The following is a 22747-nucleotide window of genomic DNA, read 5'->3' as shown; positions in this document are numbered from 1 at the left end:
ACTGGAAAAGAGACGTTCCATAGGCGGTCAGGCAACGGTAGGGTACACGGGGGAGGTAGGACAGGCAAGGAATTGACACACCCGTCGCACCATGAGGAGTTTCCGCCGGATGGCGAGCGGCGGTTCCCCTGCCTCAGCACACAGGCTGGGGATGGGACTGGTACGGAAGGCACCAGTGGCCAGCCTGATACCCTCATGGTGTACTGCGTCAAGAATCTTTAGATACGAAGGCCTTGCTGACCCATACACTGTGCAACCATAGTCAAGACGCGATCGGACGAAAGCCCTATAAAACTGCAGCAGACGCGCCCGATCTGCTCCCCAGGACCGATGGCTCAGACACTTCAAAATATTCAGTGTCTTCAGGGCCCGCACCTTGAGGTCTTTAAGGTGAGGCAACCACGACAACTTGGAATCAAAAGTGAGGCCCAGGAACCGCACAGTGTCGCTAAAATGAAGAATGGTGTCCCTCAGACGCAATTCAGGGGAGGTAAAAAGACGTCGAGAACGGTTAAAATGAACACACACACATTTGTCTGCAGAAAAGGTAAAACCCGTCTTCGCAGTCCATGCCTCTAATCGCTGTATCGTAAGCTGCAACTGCCGACTAGCAGTGACAAGACTGGAGGAAGAACAGAAAACAGCAAAATCGTCCACAAACAAGGAGCATTGGGCAGGACTCCGGATAGTGGACGTGATACTGTTAATGGCGACGGCAAAGAGGGTGACACTTAAAACGCTTCCCTGAGGAACACCATTCTCCTGCATATACAAATCAGATAGCACATTACCAACCTTATATCGAAAGAGGCGGTGGGAAAGAAAGGACCGAATGAAGATGGGGAGACGGCCACGAAAGCCCCACTCATGGAGTTGATTGAGGATATGGCGGCGCCAAGTAGTGTCATACGCCTTATGTCCTTATGTATGTCAAAGAATACACCTAGACAATGCTGGTGACGCAGGAAGGCCTGCTGGATGGCCGCCACTCAGTTTCTCATTACCGTACATTCGTCACTCTTCTTCTTACTACTTCTTGTCATATAGTACTACAACCGCATTAACGTTTTAGTGCTTAACGCCCACTTACAACAACATTTGGAAAAGATTGCATTTTCGTGACAGTATCAGGTCTTGAAGTAGAATGAAGTTTTCACTCTACAGCGGAGTGTGCGCTGGTATGAAACTTCCTGGCAGATTAAAACTGTGTGCCGGACCGAGACTCGAACTCTGGACCTTTGCCTTTCGCGAGCAAGTGCTCTACCAACTGAGCTACCAAAGCACGACTCACGCCCCGTCCTCACAGCTTTAATTCCGCCAGTACCTCGTCTCCTACCTTCCAAACTTAAGCTGTGAGTACGAGGTGTGAGTTGTGCTTGGGTAGCTCAGTTGGTAGAGCACTTGCCCGCGAAAGGCAAAGGTCCCGAGTTCGAGTCTCGGTCCGGCACACAGTTTTAATCTGCCAGGTGGTTTCATATCACTGCACACTCCGCTGTAGAGCGAAAATTTCGTTCTAGAAACATCCCCCGTCCTGTGGCTAAGCCATGTCTCCGCGATATCCTTTCTTGCAGGAGTGCTAGTTCTGCAATGTTGGCAGGAGAGCTTCTGTGAAGTTTTGAAGGTAGGATACGAGGTACTGGCGGAATTAAAGCTGTGAGGACGAGGCGTGAGTAGCTCAGTTGGTAGAGCACTTGCCTGCGAAAGGCAAAGGTCCCGAATTCGAGTCTCGGTCCGGCACACAGTTTTAATCTGCCAGGAAGTGTCAGATCTTGAAGTGTTTACCTTTGCAGCTTCTTCTAATACTATTTCCGTAATATGCAATCTGTACACCGAGACACTAAATGTAGTTGATGCATTCTACTATTTGGGTCGAAGCAGATAGCCGTAAAACGCAGACCGACAACAGCAAGAAAACCATTTCTGAAAATGAGAAATTTAATTACATAGAACATGAATATAAATATCCGGAAGTCTTTCTTTGAATGTATCTGTCTGGAGTTGTGTGGAAGTGAAACGGAGATAATAGACCGTTCAGACTAGAAAGGAACAGAAGCTTTTGAAATATAATGTTACAGAAGAACACTGAGGATTACAACGGTAGATCGAAAAACTGTCTCGTATATCGGTGCACGTTAGCACGCCGCTTCCGGGACTCGGGGAGACGCACTGGCCACGGATCGAATCCGCCCGGCGGGTTAATGACGGAGGCCGGTGTGCTGGCCAACTTCGATGTGCTTCTTCGGCGGCTGGCATCCGCGTCCCGCATCAGTTACAGGATTCACAAACATTTCGAAAACGTTCTCACACTAGACGCAGACAGATGGGGTACACAAATTCAGTTCAAGGGAGTAGGGATGGAGGGGAGGAGGAGTTATGGGTGGTGGCAGGAGTGGTATTCGGCCACTTTATACCACTAAATTAGAATTATTAATATCTTCAGCTGCTAACGGGCGTTGATGTATATCAACGGGGACAGGTGAAAATGTGTGCCCCGACCGGGACTCGAACCCGGGATCTCCTGCTTACATGGCAGACGGTCTATCCATCTGAGCCACCAAGGGCACAGATGACAGCGCGACTGCAGGGACTATCTCGCGCACGCCTCCCGCGAGACCCATATTCTCACCTTGTATGTCCACACACTACATTCGTAGTGTCCCACCCCAACACACTCATTACTCGTGGAAGAAATTCTTTCAAAGTCCCGTAAGAGTTCGGAGAATATGTGTGTATCCGCACAGAAGGAGGAAGTCATGGCCGGTGTTGCCAGAACTATATACTTATATGGATATGGTGTCTGTTCTTTCGGACGTGTAAGCAGGTTTAAATGAATGCAGGTTGCACTAGTCATGCAGAGATGAAGAGGCTTGAACAGGATCGTTTATTTCGGCGAGCTACATCAAACCACTCAGAAGCAACGGAATCAAAAGGCACCTGCCTAGTAATAAGCAGCATGTAGCATGCTATTTCGTTATGTTCTGGGCGATGAGGCGATACACCGAAATTTTTCACGAGCCATCCTGATCGTTGAGTGCTAATGTTGCCATCGACTCACGGGAACTGTCCAAGCTGGATCCTAGATCCTCACATTTTGCTGGATGGCTGTCCACTCGAGGTGTCTGAGGAGAGTAATGAGACTGACAATAATGCGAGTAAAGTAATGAGAGTGACAACGCTGCGAACGACCTGGCGACATTTTGTTGTTGTACATATGTAGACCGTTGTGATCATCCCTTGCACATGTTCAGTCCGAGTTTCAGCTCCGTACAGCCATCACGTGACTTTGGAGAGCGCCATCACTGAAATTGTGCTTTTGATGTGTCTTACGAACACGGAACAGCGGAATTTAGTGCAACGTTATGCCATCAAGTTTTGTGTTAAACTTGGCCAGTCCGCAAGTGTGATCTTTGAAAAGTTGAAAGGAGCCTACGAGGAACACACAAGTTTTTCGTTGGCAAAAATCATTTTTGATAGGCCGTGAAGATGAACCTCGCTCAGGGAGACCTTCAACTTCAAAAACCGACGTGTGCGTGATCTTGTGAGATCAGACCGACATTCATTTAACAATAAGGGTGATGGGTGACACGTTTAACACTTTCGCCATACACCAAATTCTGATCGAAGTTTTGCATATGCCAAAGGTTTACGGCAAAATGGTGCTGAAGCAGGACGACAATCGAAGAAACATGTGCGTTGACCATCTTAAGAGGATTGCCAATGACCACGAACGGTTCAGCTTGTAACACCATACCTCTTCTGCTGTACAGATTTATTTTGCTTTTGTTTTATTTAATGTTATAACATTGAGTATATGTAAATGTGTTTGATTGAACAGATAACACAAAATTGTGTACTCTTTTCTTTGTCAAACCTTTGATGTCATGATTTGATTCTATGCAAAGTAGTGTATCTGCAATTTATATTCTTTGTCCCATTTGGAGGGAACAAAACTTACTGTATATGATGGTAATTTTGTGTGAATAATTTTTTGTAGAGATGTCAATATCTGTAAATGTTTTGTTTTATTTAATGTATTTGGTTGCTGTTATGTAAATTGCTGATCCTCACTTAGGGCTCTTAGTTATTCTGTATGTAAAAGGTGTAGTGGTTCCCCTCGGGAACGGAACTGTGTAGCGCGCGCAAATTGTGGTTGGCCTAGGTGGAAAAGGTGGAACTGATAGTCAGTCGGAGACGAGCAAGCAGTCGGGGACGAGCCACCGGTCGGAGATGAGCTACCAAATTGTGCACTGCTATGCAAAGTGTGCATATTGTGCTGATTCCGAGAGAGGCTTTTCTTACTTCTTTCTAAGGCCTCGGATGGATGGATAATTAGCTGGAACTATTCTGGAATTTGTATCTGTCGTCGCCCCCAAGAAATAACAGAGGCCAGCAATTCTGCCTGCAATTCCACCTATCAACATGCAGTTGCCACCACATTGCGCAATCATTGCAACGTAATACTATAATGATGTACAGTGAAGGATCAGCTTAATGGATGTGCTAATGTGCTCAAATATAAGGTAATTTATATCTGAATTTATGTACCAACCTTGGTTTTTCTCCTCATCATAACACCTCTCAGGTTCCTTTCCGTTTGAACTAAAGTAATCACCGAGTGTCCCTACTGAAAGAACTTTTATGACCAATATTATGCTAATTAATGCCTCTTGAACTTAGTAAAAAGAAAGTTAAAGTTAATGTGGCAAGAGAGTGAGTTAAAGTAAATGTTTGCTGAAAATAATTTTCCCATTAAAACTGTTTATTAAAGTGCTGTTGCCAACTGAAAAATTAAAAGTTCTTAAGACTGATGCTTCTAAAGTTTTGCTTAGCTAATGATCAGCTTCATATCTGTAGTAAATTCTAAAAGATGAGCCAGTTTCTTGCAATTTTGTTAACATTGTGTTTCTATGTAGTAAAAGTGAGAAAGCTGCTGTTGCGAAACGTTATACACTCTTGTTTGCTAAGTATTTGTCTCTCTTGTGTGCATATTAACAGTATAAAGACCACTCAGTTTGTGTAAGCCCTGAAAGTGATAGTGTTTTTCTGTACCTGTTATAATTTTGCAAATAGTTTGTGCTGCTCCAGTTGTTAGCTTCAATCTTAAAACATATGTGTGTCAGAGTTCATTGAACTCGCGTGTGGCTAAGTCTAGGTTGTGTTTGTCCATTATAGTTACTTATACCTACTTTCATAAACGAGAACGTTAATCTTTCTCTTGCCTAATTAGGCTGGCTACCGTTTCCCTTATTCTGTAAACAATATAGCTAGGCTAAATTTTGTTTGTCACTGTTTAATTATTTACGTAATTCTGACTTTCATTTCCAATAAGCCACCTCCGTTAGGAATAACACGGTCAACATAACAAAATTCCTCTCAGAGGGTAACACTGCTCTGTTACTTTATACCATAATTGCTATAACAAAATAATTCTGTTTTGCAAACTGCCTCCAGTTTTGAGGTTAAGGTATAGCAGTAGCAGACGGGAGTGTTATACGTGGCTTTTCCGTGACAGGACTATTTGTTCTGTTGGGGCATAATAAGTAATAAACCAAATTTGGTATTTGAATTCATAAGCTACGTAAATACGCTGTTGTAGTGTTATAAGCTGCGTGGTCACAAGTGAGAAATCCTGGATTTTTGAGTAAGATCATGAGACAAAGCAGGAAAGTAAGGAGTGGCACACTGAAACATCTCCTCGGCCGAAAAATGCTCGAATGAGCAGATTAGAAATCAAAACAGTGCTGATTTGCTTTTTTGACAGTAGCGGTATCGTGCAATCGAGCATAAAAAATTTGCTCCTCCAGTAATTGGCTTTCACATCGCTACACAAAGGGTTTACATTGTTTCACCATGTTATTTACTGACGAATTCCATAACGACCACTTTCAATAGCTGCTGTCTGCTAGTTTGCCCGCCAGGTACTCTCCGTATGTTTTCGCTGGGTTAACCGACAACCAGTATTGCTTACAGACCATACTGACATTACAAGACTGCGTTATAACACTGGTGCCACATATGAAAATAATAACTATGTAGTTTACTATTGCGCCAGTCACAGATTTTTCCATAAAAAATGAACTCAGGATGTTAATTATGTTTCTTGTGCTATCATTTTTTGGTATTAATTAAATTAATAAAGTCCTTATTGTGTGTCTAGTGCAAAAGAAAGTCATGAATGACTCAGTAAGATATGTATTCTAGACTATTTTCTGAAATGCACGATTAATCATCGGTTAATAAGGGGTGTAAAATTTTGGGAATCTGCTTGCGTGCCGGCTGCGTGCTGAATACTTACGCACAGTCCCGGCCCTGGGGTGTGCCTCGAACACGATGACGGAGGCCAGCTCCCGCTTCACCGAGTTGGACAAGTGCGACAGCGCCTTTATGTGCAGCAGCTCCTCGTAGATTATCTCCAGGTCCTCAGGTGTGCGATCGTGACTCCTGGACCACAACATTAAGACAGTGTCACTGAAATAGTCTCCCTCATTACAGTGATACAAACAACAAACATTTTCTTAAATTAATACATCGACATCAACAGGATAGCTGCCCCCCTCCCCTTCTCCGCCCCCCCCCCCCCCCGATCTCTTCGCGCCTCCCTTCTGCCTGCTGAAGTAAAGCACAGCAGACTGATCCCATTTGTCAGTCAATCATTTCGTGTACGTGATCGGAACAAATGTTAAATGGGCAGCTGAGATACATTGCGAGCGGTGGGGAAGCTAGTGGGGAAACAGGATGCGGTCATTTGCAAGTTGTGGCTCATGTCGGCACCGGTAACACCTGTCGCTTAGGTCTGGGGCCGTCCTTCGTTCGTACAGAGGGCTGGCGGAAGTGGCGAAGACTGCTGGCCTTGCTCATAATTTGCATCATCGTACGCAGACTGATCGAGGTCCTTTGGTCTGGAACCGATTGGAGGGTCTAAACCAGGGGCTCCGTCGATTCTCTAACAGCGCAGGATGCGAATTTCTGGACATGTTTTATGGGGTGGATAATTGTAGGACTCCCCTTAAGAGATGAGGGGTGCTCTATACAAAGGAAGCAGCTACTCTGGTAGCAAAGTAGTTGTGGAGTGCATATGGTCTTTTTAAGGCTAGGTTATAATTTGAGGTCCTGAGCGTTCGCCAGTTGATACTCATTGTAGAGAGCGAAATCAGGCCATGTACAAAGTAAAGATTTTAACCGTAAACTGCGATTTATTCGTGACAAAGTCTCTGAATTTAACTTCCCCCCAGAAGATCTGTCGCGCTCAAATTGCACTCGGAAACTAGAGCCGGATGAAATCGTCTATCTAGGTCGAAACGGAGTCTGACTGCGATATTATGCAGGCGCGAGTACTCGAGTAGATGACATCAATCATCGGAATTTTTTACCGGCTATTCTATTACGCCGTTGCAGTAGAATCACTCAAAGAAATCCTACTCTCAGTTGCGCGGAAGTACCCATACCATGCAATATGAATAAGAGGCGATTTTAATCTACAAATATAGACTGAGATGTCTATGGATTCATTGCAGGTGGTATGGGCGGTCTTATAAAGTAGTTCTGAACAAATTTTCCAAAAACTATAAAGCGCATCCTGGGAATCTACGTGCTACGTAAATATATTAAAGACAGAAAAGAACCACCGTAGGTTAATAAAAAAAATTCGGAGGAAACAGTGTTTGTTGCATTCTCTGTTAAAACACGGCAGGCAGAATTTAGTAGTACTGTGTACATGTCAAAAGATTGATGCGCTAACCTCCACCGTCACAAGTTAGCGAAAGATCTTTCTGAGAAGTCGAGAAAAGTCTTGTCCTAAGTGAAATCACTTAGCGAGTCGAAGACATCTGTTCAGTCACTGGTCGACCAGTCTGGCGTGGCAATCGGAACAACAAAAGAGAAGCTGAAGTTTTGAATTTCATGTTTAAAAGCTCGTTGAAGCAGGACGATCGTACAGACATACCATCGACTGACCGTCGAAGAGATTCCCGCATGGTGGACAGAGAAAAAGACATCCCTGGTACCGAGAAGTAGCTGTAAGAGTTGAAAACGAAAAAGACGCCAGTCCGAATTGAATATCAATTCTCTTTTGCAGAGAGTACTCTCCGGCATTGGCACATCACTTAAACTTAACTTGCTTTTATCGCGGATCTCTCGCGCTGCAGCAAGTCCCGAGCGACTGAAAAAAAAAAAAGGTAGATGACTCCTGTCTGTAAAAAGGGTAAAAGAACGGACCCGTACAATTATTGACCAATATTATTAACATCGGTTTGCTGCAGAATCTTGAGCTAATTATTTGTTTGCATTAATAAACTTCCTCGAAACAGAAAAGCCTCAGCTCACAAATCAGCAGAGTTTGGAAATCATGATTCGTGTGATACTCAGCTTGCCCTTTTCTGGTACGATATCCTGCGAACTATGAATGAGGGGTAATAGGCAGATTCCATACACCTAGATTTCCGGAGAAATGAGGATTCACGAGATACTAGTTCCAGCTGATCTGCGTTTACAAGTCTCTAACACAGTAAGCAGTTGCAAACGAATGTAGTTTGCAGTAGTTAGGCCAAGATGAATAAACTTTCAGAGCACAGGCTAGCGTATAGAGCTGCGTCAAACCCACAGAACACCAAAATATATAAGTTGCAAGGCCCATGTTAAGACACGGAAAGAGAACAACAGTTCTGCAGCGCAACAAGAGGTCTGACAGGGAAAGTATGAGAAAATACGTCGCGAAAATACGTAATTTCAATTAGAAACACGCGATTGAAATGAATATACCGGTATATGTAAGATGCATCACTGCGTCAGTAGTGTGTGGTGCAAGATGGAATTTGGGTCTGACTCGAGTTGTACTAGGTTAGTCCGTGCGAATGTGGTGACCTCTGTGTCCGAGTGACATACTGGTCACCGCAGCTGCCTAGTAAGTAGGAGACCCGGGATTGAAACCCGGTCTGGCGTAAATTTTCAACTTGCTCCATTGATATAAATCAAAGGCCACTGGCATCTAACGCCTTTAATTTCTTTGTGACTTAAAGAAAATGTTTATCTGTTCTTCATAGGTGGGCCTCATAGTCTAGTAGTGATGAGTGTGCCTGGGAACAAAGTTTTTGTGACCTTGCAAGGTAATGTATTCGTGAAAACAGTTTTCAGCTGATAGTTCAACACCCCACATGCAATGGAAATACTCGTATTTTAGATGTTTCAGCTACAAACAGGCCTGGCTTTATGGGCAGTCTCATTAAAGAGACCGGGATTAGTGATCATGGTATCATAGTTACGATGGTCACTGAAGTTCATAATCCATCAACAGGGCTAGGAGAGTTTTGCTGAAGAGAGCAGATAAGTAGCTGTTAGCATCCCACTTAGACAATAAATGGACGTCATTGAGTTCCAGTATGATGGACGTAGAGTAATTATGGACTTATGGACGAAGTTTAACTATAAAGCGCATCCTGGGAATCTACGTGCTACGTAAATATATTAAAGACAGAAAAGAACCACCGTAGGTTAATAAAAAAAATTCGGAGGAAACAGTGTTTGTTGCATTCTCTGTTAAAACACGGCAGGCAGAATTTAGTAGTACTGTGTACATGTCAAAAGATTGATGCGCTAACCTCCACCGTCACAAGTTAGCGAAAGATCTTTCTGAGAAGTCGAGAAAAGTCTTGTCCTAAGTGAAATCACTTAGCGAGTCGAAGACATCTGTTCAGTCACTGGTCGACCAGTCTGGCGTGGCAATCGGAACAACAAAAGAGAAGCTGAAGTTTTGAATTTCATGTTTAAAAGCTCGTTGAAGCAGGACGATCGTACAGACATACCATCGACTGACCGTCGAAGAGATTCCCGCATGGTGGACAGAGAAAAAGACATCCCTGGTACCGAGAAGTAGCTGTAAGAGTTGAAAACGAAAAAGACGCCAGTCCGAATTGAATATCAATTCTCTTTTGCAGAGAGTACTCTCCGGCATTGGCACATCACTTAAACTTAACTTGCTTTTATCGCGGATCTCTCGCGCTGCAGCAAGTCCCGAGCGACTGAAAAAAAAAAAAGGTAGATGACTCCTGTCTGTAAAAAGGGTAAAAGAACGGACCCGTACAATTATTGACCAATATTATTAACATCGGTTTGCTGCAGAATCTTGAGCTAATTATTTGTTTGCATTAATAAACTTCCTCGAAACAGAAAAGCCTCAGCTCACAAATCAGCAGAGTTTGGAAATCATGATTCGTGTGATACTCAGCTTGCCCTTTTCTGGTACGATATCCTGCGAACTATGAATGAGGGGTAATAGGCAGATTCCATACACCTAGATTTCCGGAGAAATGAGGATTCACGAGATACTAGTTCCAGCTGATCTGCGTTTACAAGTCTCTAACACAGTAAGCAGTTGCAAACGAATGTAGTTTGCAGTAGTTAGGCCAAGATGAATAAACTTTCAGAGCACAGGCTAGCGTATAGAGCTGCGTCAAACCCACAGAACACCAAAATATATAAGTTGCAAGGCCCATGTTAAGACACGGAAAGAGAACAACAGTTCTGCAGCGCAACAAGAGGTCTGACAGGGAAAGTATGAGAAAATACGTCGCGAAAATACGTAATTTCAATTAGAAACACGCGATTGAAATGAATATACCGGTATATGTAAGATGCATCACTGCGTCAGTAGTGTGTGGTGCAAGATGGAATTTGGGTCTGACTCGAGTTGTACTAGGTTAGTCCGTGCGAATGTGGTGACCTCTGTGTCCGAGTGACATACTGGTCACCGCAGCTGCCTAGTAAGTAGGAGACCCGGGATTGAAACCCGGTCTGGCGTAAATTTTCAACTTGCTCCATTGATATAAATCAAAGGCCACTGGCATCTAACGCCTTTAATTTCTTTGTGACTTAAAGAAAATGTTTATCTGTTCTTCATAGGTGGGCCTCATAGTCTAGTAGTGATGAGTGTGCCTGGGAACAAAGTTTTTGTGACCTTGCAAGGTAATGTATTCGTGAAAACAGTTTTCAGCTGATAGTTCAACACCCCACATGCAATGGAAATACTCGTATTTTAGATGTTTCAGCTACAAACAGGCCTGGCTTTATGGGCAGTCTCATTAAAGAGACCGGGATTAGTGATCATGGTATCATAGTTACGATGGTCACTGAAGTTCATAATCCATCAACAGGGCTAGGAGAGTTTTGCTGAAGAGAGCAGATAAGTAGCTGTTAGCATCCCACTTAGACAATAAATGGACGTCATTGAGTTCCAGTATGATGGACGTAGAGTAATTATGGACTTATGGACGAAGTTTAACTATAAAGCGCATCCTGGGAATCTACGTGCTACGTAAATATATTAAAGACAGAAAAGAACCACCGTAGGTTAATAAAAAAAATTCGGAGGAAACAGTGTTTGTTGCATTCTCTGTTAAAACACGGCAGGCAGAATTTAGTAGTACTGTGTACATGTCAAAAGATTGATGCGCTAACCTCCACCGTCACAAGTTAGCGAAAGATCTTTCTGAGAAGTCGAGAAAAGTCTTGTCCTAAGTGAAATCACTTAGCGAGTCGAAGACATCTGTTCAGTCACTGGTCGACCAGTCTGGCGTGGCAATCGGAACAACAAAAGAGAAGCTGAAGTTTTGAATTTCATGTTTAAAAGCTCGTTGAAGCAGGACGATCGTACAGACATACCATCGACTGACCGTCGAAGAGATTCCCGCATGGTGGACAGAGAAAAAGACATCCCTGGTACCGAGAAGTAGCTGTAAGAGTTGAAAACGAAAAAGACGCCAGTCCGAATTGAATATCAATTCTCTTTTGCAGAGAGTACTCTCCGGCATTGGCACATCACTTAAACTTAACTTGCTTTTATCGCGGATCTCTCGCGCTGCAGCAAGTCCCGAGCGACTGAAAAAAAAAAAAGGTAGATGACTCCTGTCTGTAAAAAGGGTAAAAGAACGGACCCGTACAATTATTGACCAATATTATTAACATCGGTTTGCTGCAGAATCTTGAGCTAATTATTTGTTTGCATTAATAAACTTCCTCGAAACAGAAAAGCCTCAGCTCACAAATCAGCAGAGTTTGGAAATCATGATTCGTGTGATACTCAGCTTGCCCTTTTCTGGTACGATATCCTGCGAACTATGAATGAGGGGTAATAGGCAGATTCCATACACCTAGATTTCCGGAGAGCGTCTGACTCTGTGCCCTACTGCAGACTGTAGGGATTAGTTTCCAAGGTATGAGAGTGGCTCAAGGACTTCTTAAGTGATAGAACCCAATACATTGCTCCCGATTGCGAGTATTCATCAGAGACAAAGGTATCGCCAGGAATAACCCAGGGAAATGCAATTGGACCTCCATTGTCCTCTAGGCAGGGTGATTTTGTTAAGTGGCGACAAACTGCAGGAAACGATCTCTGAGATGATATCATGTAGTCGGAAATGTTTTCCAAGTGAGGTGTGCCGATTTTAAGATGGAGATGAAAGTTCTTTGACAGTGACCCCAGTATCAGCACCAGGCAGGTGCTCTGCCAGCATGGGTACCCCAGACGACCGCGTGGAACATTCTCCACGAAACTACCACTATGTGCATCACTTATAGCACGTGAAGACCTTATTACCTATCGACTTCCCTCCGCGGTTCATTTTGTCGTTGGTTCAACGCACAGACCATCACGGTGCTGGAATCCTTTGCTCCGTCTTATTCAAAACTGAGGCCACCTTACGAGGGACAGTACAGTCAACTTTCACAACGCCCAGCCGTGGGCTAGGGAGAATTCCCATGTTATAGCTGCAGCGAAGTACCAGTACCGTTTCAGCATCAATATGTGTGTGTGTGTGTGTGTCTTTGAGGTGTTTATTGGCGACTACCTTGCGGGACCAGTCAACCCTCCACAGCGCCTCAGAGGCGAGGCAATACTGCACCCTTTGATAGTACGAAGGGTAATGTGGCTACTACAGTATGGTGCTCCAGCTCACTGCCCTCTTGAGCGTGAAGCTGAAATACTGGTACAGACAGGACATTCCCACTTGCCTAGTGCGTTCTCCTTGGTGCTTTAAATCATTGAAACATACACCTGTCGAAGAGCTTTCATCTCCACCTTCGAGTGGGTGTACCTCCCTTGAAACGCATTTGCGGTATTATGTTCTTCTGACCTGTTTGCTCCTCTCTCAGCAGTCGCTTCCTACAGTTTGTCCCCTGGCGGCAAATTCACCCTATATACACAAAAAATATGAATGGTAGGGTAAGCAGTAACTGTGAATGCTGACTGATGACGCTGTAGGGTACGGGAAAGTTTCGTCGTTCAGTAGAACCATGGTGGTGTTGCTTGACACAGTCGCGTCAATTAGATATCTAGTTGTACCACTGCAAAACTGTGTGAAATGGAACGAGCACTTAAGGTTGGTTGTAGACAAGGCGAATGATCAGCGTAGTTTTATTGGGAGAATTCTAGGAAAGTTTAGCACATCTGTCATGGTGACCGCGTGTGATACACATCCGCGACCTATGCTCGAGTATTCTTGCAGTGCCTGCGATCACGACCAGAACGTATTAAAGGGAGCCATCGAACCGATTCGGTAGTACAGGCTACCTCCTACTGTGTTCAGTATGGTGGCTTGCGGTGTAAGTAAGTAGATGTACATTTACGAATATTCTTTCCTCTCGCTCCCTTCCGATCAGCGGCTGTCTGTGGTCTTTGTTATTGGCCTTCCGAAAAATGTTTCCTTACTACTGGACTTCTTGTGTTTCGTCTCCCATTTTATATTATTTTTTTATGTATAGTATCAGTGCTAAAAGGGAAAATTCCAGTAAAACATGCAGTGCATCCCCACTGAAAGCAAGAAACGAACGAGCAAACAGTACAATTTACAATATTTTAATTAAATAAGAGGAAATGTTTATGGTGATGAAAAACGCGTTTCAATAGTTGCATGCTTAGAACCAGTATTATTAAACTATTTATACGATAGTTACTGATAAAGTGCACCACTGAAAGAAGAATTTAACTGATGTCACTCCCAAAGTCTATGTGCATTGAACAGGTTAAAGGATTCAATATACGAGTACTTATGACGCTCAACCTCAAGTAATTTATAATCACAGTGTTGATATAATTTCTTTAATGAAGATGTTTTTGGAATGGAACGTACTATTCTCCTCCAGAGTGAGACACAGTTCCCACCCGACTCACTGCCGCATTCCTGCAACACGCTTTTGCTCAACAGGAAACAGTACAGAGGTCGACATGAACGTGGTGAGGTGTCGTAGTAGTCGAAAAAGGCATAATACAGGTCGACACCGATCTAATTATCTCTTTTGCATGTGGCTGTGGAAATTTTGGATATACTGCTCAGGAAGGACTGACGTGCGAAACAGAGGCCAGAGAGAAATTGTGAAGGTGCGTTTACACCTGTAGGACTTCCCATGCGCGCTGAACGAAGAGGCAAGGAAGCGCATGCGCAGGTGCAAAGTCACACATGCTTCTCAGTTGCGCGCACGGGAACGCAGGTGTGTCCCCATACCTCACAACCTCACCGCGACTAGCCACAAGGCGCACAGGTACAAATGCACCTTAAGGGGCGACCAGAAATTTTCCGTTTGAGTGGTTTGCTGAAGCGTATATTCTAACGCAGCGCGAATCCGATGCCTGTGTACAAGCAACGACAAGGAGACACTGTGTGATATCCATGTCTTTCGGACGTGTGTGCGGTAGGTGCTGAAACGTGATCAGTGACGATGTTATTATCAAATGCATCAAAACAGGACCAACGTTCCGTTACTCTTTTCTTGGAGGCCGAAGGACAAACACCCCTAGACATCTACAGAGGATGAAGATTGTATAAGGGTTAGCATGATCGTCAAAACCACCGTTGTGTAAATGTGCGCCAAGTTCTATGCTGGAAATCTCTGGAGGGGAGAAGTTCTTTTCGCGAAACGCTGCTCATAAAGTTTAGAGAATCCTCATTTGAGTCAGACGGAAGAAAGATTCTACTGATATCAACGTATGCGATTATCACTTCTTCGGTCCCTTAAAAGAGGCCTTGAAGAGGCTGTGCAGCAGGCAGTTAGGACTTCTTAACGCAGTAGGATATGCTGTTTTACCAAAGGTGTGTCTTCACCTGGTGCGTCAGTGAAATGACTGCCTCAATACTCACGGCGATTTTGCTAGACTGACATACCTATTCTGGACTGTAGGGTTTTCGAACGGCAAATTTATGATCGCCCTGGTAACATCAACCTAGAACGGGAGACCAACAGTATCAGTGCTCAGAGATGTTGAATGCCTTCCAAAAGATGCTAATTCAAACGAGCAGATTTGGATAGCTAACAAATCGAAATATATTCAGATCGTGTGCTCAAGTGGTTTTAGGTCTAAAGTTACTTGTCGGGAGATGTTTTCACTGTAAACTTTTATGTAAGTTGCAGATGCTGAAAAGCATCGTCGGGTTCGGAATGATACATGTTTTTGAGTCGTCAGTCTACTGACTGGTTTGATGCAGCCCGTCACGAATTCCCCTCCAGTGCCAACCTCTTCACCTTAGACTAGCACTTGCAATCTACATACTCAATTATTTGCTGGATGTATTCCAATCTCTGTCTTTCCCTCTACAGCTCCCTCTAGTACCGTGTAAGTCATTCCCTGATATCTTAACAGATGTCCTGATCACCCTGTCCCTTCTCCTTGTCAGTGATTTCCACATATTCTTTTCCTCTCCGATTCTACGCAGAACCACCTCATTCCTTTCCTTATCAGTCCACCTAATTTTTAACATTCGTCTGAAGCACCACATCTCAAAAAGCTTCGACTCTCTTCTGTTCAAGTTTTCCCACAATCCATGTTTTACTACCAAACAATGCTGTGCTCCAACGTATATTCTCGGAAATTTCTTCTTCAAATTAAGGCCTATTTTTGATACTAGTATACGTTTCTTGGCGAAGAATGCCATTTTTGCCATTGCTAATCTGCTTTTGATGTCCACCTTGCCCCGTCCGTCACTGGTTATTTTGCTGCCTAAGTAGCAGAATTCTTTAACTTCATCTACTTCGTGACCATCAATCCTGATAAGTTTCTCGCTGTTCTCATTTCTGCTACTTCTCATAACTTTCGTCTTTCCTCGATTTACTCTCAATCCATATTCTGCACTCATTAGTGTGTTCATTCGATTCGGCAGATGATGGAATTCTTCTTCACTTTCAGTCTGGATAGCAATTTCATCACCGAGTCGTATCATTGATATCCTTTCACCCTGAATTTTAATTCTACTCCTGAACCTTTCTTTCATTTTCATCACTGCTTCTTCGCTGTACAGATTGCACAGTAGGGGCGAAAGACTACATTCCTGTCTTGCGCCAATTTGATCACTTAAAGTACGGCAATTTACTGAAATCGGTAAAACGAATATACCGATTGAGAGATACCTGTGTCGATATCGTGGCTTATGTCAATGACTACAAAGACTGAGCTTCTAACAAGCACCTTAGTTCATTTTTCATTCTGTATATTTAGTTACATGTCCTCTATTTAATGAGTTGCATGACTATGTGAGTGAGCCATGCCAGGCAGGAGGGAAAGCCAGTCGTAGGGGTAAAGGCGACTTCCAAAGAAAGGGCCGCTACAAGCAGGAACATTGGCCCGACCGCTTAGCACCAGGTAAGCTGCACTGGAAGCAAAATATTGTCTGCTACGTCAGCCAGACGTATGAATGTAAAATTCTTTAGCGCTGCAGCCCCTGTGGTGTGTGATCAGACACTTCTAAAACGTTCCGACTGAAGGACAATGACAACGGGTTCTGACTAATGCAAAATAGTTATTTTGCGAATCGTAGTCTGTGCTCAAAGAACATTCCAGTGTTATGTTTTTCTCCAACTTGTCTTTCGAGAAAACTGAGGGAAGTTGGGATGGCCTAGACATGACCATCCCGTCGCTTTCACGTGGGAAGCTATGCGACAGTCATTGTTAATTTTTTTCTTCTACTTGTTTAGTGGCATCTGGACGCCACTCCACGTGGACTGCACCTTCTTTCTCTCTCATAACGTGGTGGGAAGCCAGATCATTGGGAATTTGAAACTCTGATTCACAGAATTTTATGCACAGGAAAGTAACTGATCGTGAACTAAAAAGATATCCGCTACGTAGGGTGTTTGAATGCGGTGATATATTACTGGCCAAGTCATTCCTGTTGGTGGAAGCTGATATCCATGAGGAAGAGTAGAATTTTGAGGGCACACTGGAAAGGGACGTGGAAGAAGACACTCTGGCTTGAAGCAATGAGACCCGGGGAAAGGTGCGGAAAAAGACAGACTTGAATGGCAGCTGTGCCGAGAGCCGCAGCCTGATATCTCGAAAATCAGCACATCATACCATTACTGACGAGTTGCTATCGCCGGCAGGCTGCAGTAAATGGAAGTCTTGCCTCCTCGATTCGTCTGTTATAGTACATGTAACTTGCCGCATGGGTTATCACGGGTGGATCGTGGTTAGAGGCATTCCATTCGTTTCTTACTAAATATACGAGGGTTGGATCTTTAATAGTGGCAACTATTTATTTACAGCTCGTACAAAATAGATAAGTGTTTCAAAGTCTTGCCGGCCAGAGTGGCCGAACGGTTCTAGGCGTTACAGTCTGGAGCCGCGCGACCGCCACGGTCGCAGGTTCGAATCCTGCCTCGGGCATAGATGTGTGTGATGTCCTTAGGTTAGATAGGTTTAAGTAGTTTTAAGTTCTAGGGGACTGTTGACCTCAGCTGTTGAGTCCCATAGTGCTCAGAGCCATTTGAACGAATGATGATAGGGGCCTCCGTTCATTGGTTTTCTCTCAGTCCACTGGCTGTACCTCGTCGAGTGATGAATGGTGCGACACCTTTCAATGGCAATAATATGGAAGCAGCCCTTTTAATTTGCAGCATGACAGCATTCTCATTCACTGTACCGACGTTTAAACGAATAACTTGACGAAATGTAAGTGAATACGTTTGCAGATGGGTAATGTATAAGGAAAAAGGAACTGTAGTGGGAACATATACACGACTTTAAGTAAAAAAAAAATAAAGGAAAAAATGACGATATCTGCATCTAATTCCGTAATCCACAATTAACCCTAGGTGTTTGGCGGGAGGTACTTTGTGTACCACTGTCAACTTTTTTTTCCCTTTTTCTTGTTCCAGTGCCAAATGGTGTTCGGAACGCGTGATTCTTGCTAAGCCTTGCAAATTTTGGCTTCATGGTATTTTCTCGAGACATGTGTAAGAGGAATCAACATATAGACTGACACTTCTAGTAACGTAATCCACCGCCATTTTAACAGCAAACTGCACTGCACTGCTCAACGCCTCTCTTGTAGCATCTGCCAATAGAGTTGGCTGAGCATCTCCGTGCAGCTTTCACGCTTACTAAACGAACCTGTGACGTGACGTACTGCTCATCTTAAGATATTATGTAGTGCGGGGCCCAGACTGACTGGCTTTATTCACGTGTCGGTCGAACAAGAAGTTTGTACGTTGCCAGCTCGTGGGTTGACTACATCTCCTGAGGATTCTTGCAATGAGTATCAGTCTGGCATCTGCCTTTCCTACGGTTAGTTTAGCCTAGTCTTTCCACTTTAAATCGATCCGTACGTATTTTCTCAGATATTTAATGGGTGTTAGTATTTTCAGTAACTGTTCGGTATTCTCGTAATCATACAATTACTTGACTTTCCGCTTATTTATGCCCAGTGAGCTTGTTTGTGCTGAGGCATGAGCTGACAATTCCTGCACTATGGGTCCTTCCTCTTCAGGTAGTGTTCCCCCACTTCGCTATAATTTTCTAACGTTGCAACTTCAATACATACAACTGCACCATTCACGAACTGCTTCGCAAAGCTTCCGACTTTTCCTGTAGGTAATTTACATGCTCTGTGAACGGTAATGGTCTTGCAACACTTGCTTGGGGTACCCCAGAAGTTAATTACCGTCCGGAGATTTTTTTCTGTTAAGAATGAGACGTTGTGTTCTGTTCGTTTGCTAACTATTATTCAGTCTGATCAGATAGTTGGCGTTCTATTTTGGCGCTAATCTTTTCACTGGCAGACGGAGAGAAAGGCTTCAAGTATGCAGTCAAATAAGATAGCCGAAAATGGGAGCTGTAAAATTGAAAAAAGAAATGTGTGTTTAAAAGTTCTTCTCAGGAACAGTCTAATGCAGGGACATGGAGTATCGCGTTTATGGTTGAATATGCACGTGGAACATGCAGTGTAGGAAGTGATTGTACCTCTATGAGAAGATTACAAATGAAAGAGAACCTATTATCAGTTCTCAGGTTTGCTAGTAACTTAGCTCTCTTTGTGGGAAGCAAGGAATACTTAGAACTGTTAAGCAACAGCAGACACTGCCAACCACCTCGGTACACAGGACGCGAGTCATCTGTGATAGGGAAAACTTTTCAGCCGAAATACACTTGAAGGAAGTGTTCCGCAGAAATGGGTACGGTAAAGCATAGATCAATAAGGCATCCGAAAAGAGAAGAGGGAAAGGAAACCAAGAAAGCGAGGAAGAAGACAGGAAACTCGCTTTTCCTCCTTGCTTAGGACCACTCTCAGCCAAAATTGCGTGGCTGCTTGAAAGATCCAACATAAAAAACTGTCTTCCGACTACCGCTTAAGACGAGAGAGTGCCTCGGCTTTGCGAAAGACCCGCTGAAACTGAAGGTACCTGGGATACTGGTATATACAGCATTTCTTGTAAATGTGGCCACCAATACATCGAGCAAAGGCAGCACTGTGAGGCCCCATTAGGTACGTAAGACTGGCACACGGAGAAACCACCGATAGAAGAGCGGAGCGTGAAGGAAGATCACACTTTTGAATTTCAGAACAACAGAGTGCTAGGACGAGCAAGCACCTATTGGGACAGCACTATAAATGAATCCATAGAAATGAGGATTCACGAGATACTAGTTCCAGCTGATCTGCGTTTACAAGTCTCTAACACAGTAAGCAGTTGCAAACGAATGTAGTTTGCAGTAGTTAGGCCAAGATGAATAAACTTTCAGAGCACAGGCTGGCGTATAGAGCTGCGTCAAACCCACAGAACACCAAAATATATAAGTTGCAAGGCCCATGTTAAGACACGGAAAGAGAACAACAGTTCTGCAGCGCAACAAGAGGTCTGACAGGGAAAGTATGAGAAAATACGTCGCGAAAATACGTAATTTCAATTAGAAACACGCGATTGAAATGAATATACCGGTATATGTAAGATGCATCACTGCGTCAGTAGTGTGTGGTGCAAGATGGAATTTGGGTCTGACTCGAGTTGTACTAGGTTAGTCCGTGCGAATGTGGTGACCTCTGTGTCCGAGTGACATACTGGTCACCGCAGCTGCCTAGTAAGTAGGAGACCCGGGATTGAAACCCGGTCTGGCGTAAATTTTCAACTTGCTCCATTGATATAAATCAAAGGCCACTGGCATCTAACGCCTTTAATTTCTTTGTGACTTAAAGAAAATGTTTATCTGTTCTTCATAGGTGGGCCTCATAGTCTAGTAGTGATGAGTGTGCCTGGGAACAAAGTTTTTGTGACCTTGCAAGGTAATGTATTCGTGAAATCCGAATGAAAAGCCATGATTAACTTCTCGTAGCTGGGTTAACAGTCATCTAGAATTTTATATATAACATTATGGTCGCTTTCTACTGTAAAATTATTTATTTGTAGAACCTAGAGTTACTATTTCGACTTTGTGGCCATTACCAAGTGGAAATACTTCCACTTTAGTACATGTCAAAACCTCAGTCATCTGACATAATACAGAAGCTTATTTTATCACATTGTGTTCTGATACTACTACTTGCGTGCGTTGTCGTCTTTTAATTGCATTTTAGCTGTATTGCTCAAATTCTGCTTCATTTCTGCTCGCATTTTTAAATTTGGAGAGAAAAATTATATTTTTGTTTCATACAGAATATAAGCTGGCTTCATCGCATGAGATTCTGTGGACTCATGTACATTTGTTCTTGCCTACGAACACATGTATCAACTGCTCAATTTAACTGCGTTGTATTATACTTTAATTTTTGTTCGCTTACGTTTTTCGTACTTTCTCGTATTTAATGGAGAACTTCATGCCAGCATCTTTTGACAGAATCGATTACTAATGCTACAAAACATACTCAATCGTAGGAAGCAAAACCATTTAGAGCAGAATTATATGCTGTTCTTTCCTTGACAAGATGTAATAAAGTTGAGTACCAGTTTTGTCAAAAGCTGCTAACACGGAGTTCTCCATTAAATATGAAAATTATGAAACCAGATACGAACAAAAATAAAAGTAGAATACAAGCAGTATCATTAGAACGCATTTAAATCGAGCAAATCACACAAGGATTCGTAAGCAAAAACAAATGTCCACAGAACACTGTGACGAAACTAGCTTCTGTTTCATATAAAACCGACACAAATATGAAATCACTCTCCATACCAAACTACGGACGTGAGCAAAAATCAGTCAGAACAAGAGTGACATTTTTCACAACGCAATTCAGTGAGTGCAATACACACGCGAAGTCGTAATCGGGAACACAGTGCTATAAAACCAGCTTCCGTTTATTACGATACGAAAATAAATATGGACGACTTTAAGGTACCCAACGAGTCGATGGACTGATAAACTTGCAGCGCTCCAAGTGGCCTGTCAGCGAACCAAGGTAGTGTTACCGGAAGTCACTGTATCGGTTTCACTTTCCCCCGCGCCCCCTCCCCTCTCCGTATCAAAAGAGCTCAACAACACTGTTTCTCTTGACGACGCTACATAATTATTGTAATTTGGCATAGCAGAGAGAGAGAGAGAGAGAGAGAGTACTCACGGCTTGCGCAGGATCATGCGCATGGTGGCGTCGGGCCCGCGCTGGATGAGCGAGTTGAGGCTGGAGCTGAGCTGGTCCTCGGCCTGTGCGACGTCGTCCTCTGTGGGCATCGCCATGGCGCCCTCCATGTCCTGCCAGAACTGGTACAGCAGGTTCTTGTCTTTGAACGGCTGTTCGCAGCTCACTGTCGACCACACAAACATGATCATCAGGCAACACATCTTTGCTTTCCTCAAAGTCTCTATGAAGGGGTGCTATCGTTTCATGATCTTGCATACGTATCCACAGTTCTTACGAGATACACAGGAAACTTTATTTATTACTGTTTTATAAAAACTACTGATTTATCCCCATCAGGTAACGTCTGCAATGTGTCTCTTCAGGGTTTGCAAATTGGCTTTTACGATAGTAAATCCCTTTCTCCCAACCCCCACGAACCATGGACCTTGCCGAGGTAAGTTGGTTTGCGAACCTCTATGATACAGATAGCTGTATCACAGGTCCTACCTAATCGGGGGAGTATCTATGGGCAGGTCACACACGTACGCCATTCTTGAAGAGCTAAGTAGATTACAGAAGGGAATATATACAGTGTGTATTCTTTCGAACATATCGAAAAGAACAGATACTTTGAATCAAGACACAAAGAAATTAAAGATATTAGCTGCCAATGGGCTCTGATTTATATCAATGAGGCAAGTTGAAAATTTGTGCCCGAGTAGGATTCGAACCTGCGTAATCGGCTTACTGGGCAGACGCACTGACCACTACGCCATCCGGGCACAGTGGTTACCGCAACCGCACGCTCTACCCTAGAATGGACATGTGCGAAAGAACAGACACCACATATATAATTAAGATGATGACAGCCAATGACACCTTCAGTACACATGCACACCATGCTCGAACTCTTGTGGGAATTGGTGAGATGCCGCGAATAG

At 43.6% G+C, this 22747-nt stretch overlaps 1 protein-coding gene across 1 annotated transcript in view; it reads right to left on the bottom strand.

Moving 5' to 3' along the window:
* LOC124789573 (rap guanine nucleotide exchange factor 4) overlaps positions 1-22747 on the bottom strand; it is a 271079-nt gene that overhangs the window by 121890 nt on the left and 126442 nt on the right. The window contains exons 4-5 of the mRNA XM_047256978.1: positions 21807-21990; positions 6296-6441 (exon numbers count right to left, since the gene is read on the bottom strand). Of these exons, the coding sequence (XP_047112934.1) occupies positions 6296-6441; positions 21807-21990 (330 nt within the window). The remainder of the gene's footprint in view (positions 1-6295; positions 6442-21806; positions 21991-22747) is intronic.

This window comes from Schistocerca piceifrons, chromosome 3, assembly GCF_021461385.2.
Source record: "Schistocerca piceifrons isolate TAMUIC-IGC-003096 chromosome 3, iqSchPice1.1, whole genome shotgun sequence".
NCBI classification, from domain to species: domain Eukaryota; kingdom Metazoa; phylum Arthropoda; class Insecta; order Orthoptera; family Acrididae; genus Schistocerca; species Schistocerca piceifrons.
The sequence above is the reverse complement of the archived record's forward strand: the minus strand, read 5'-3'. Positions and strand labels throughout refer to the sequence as shown.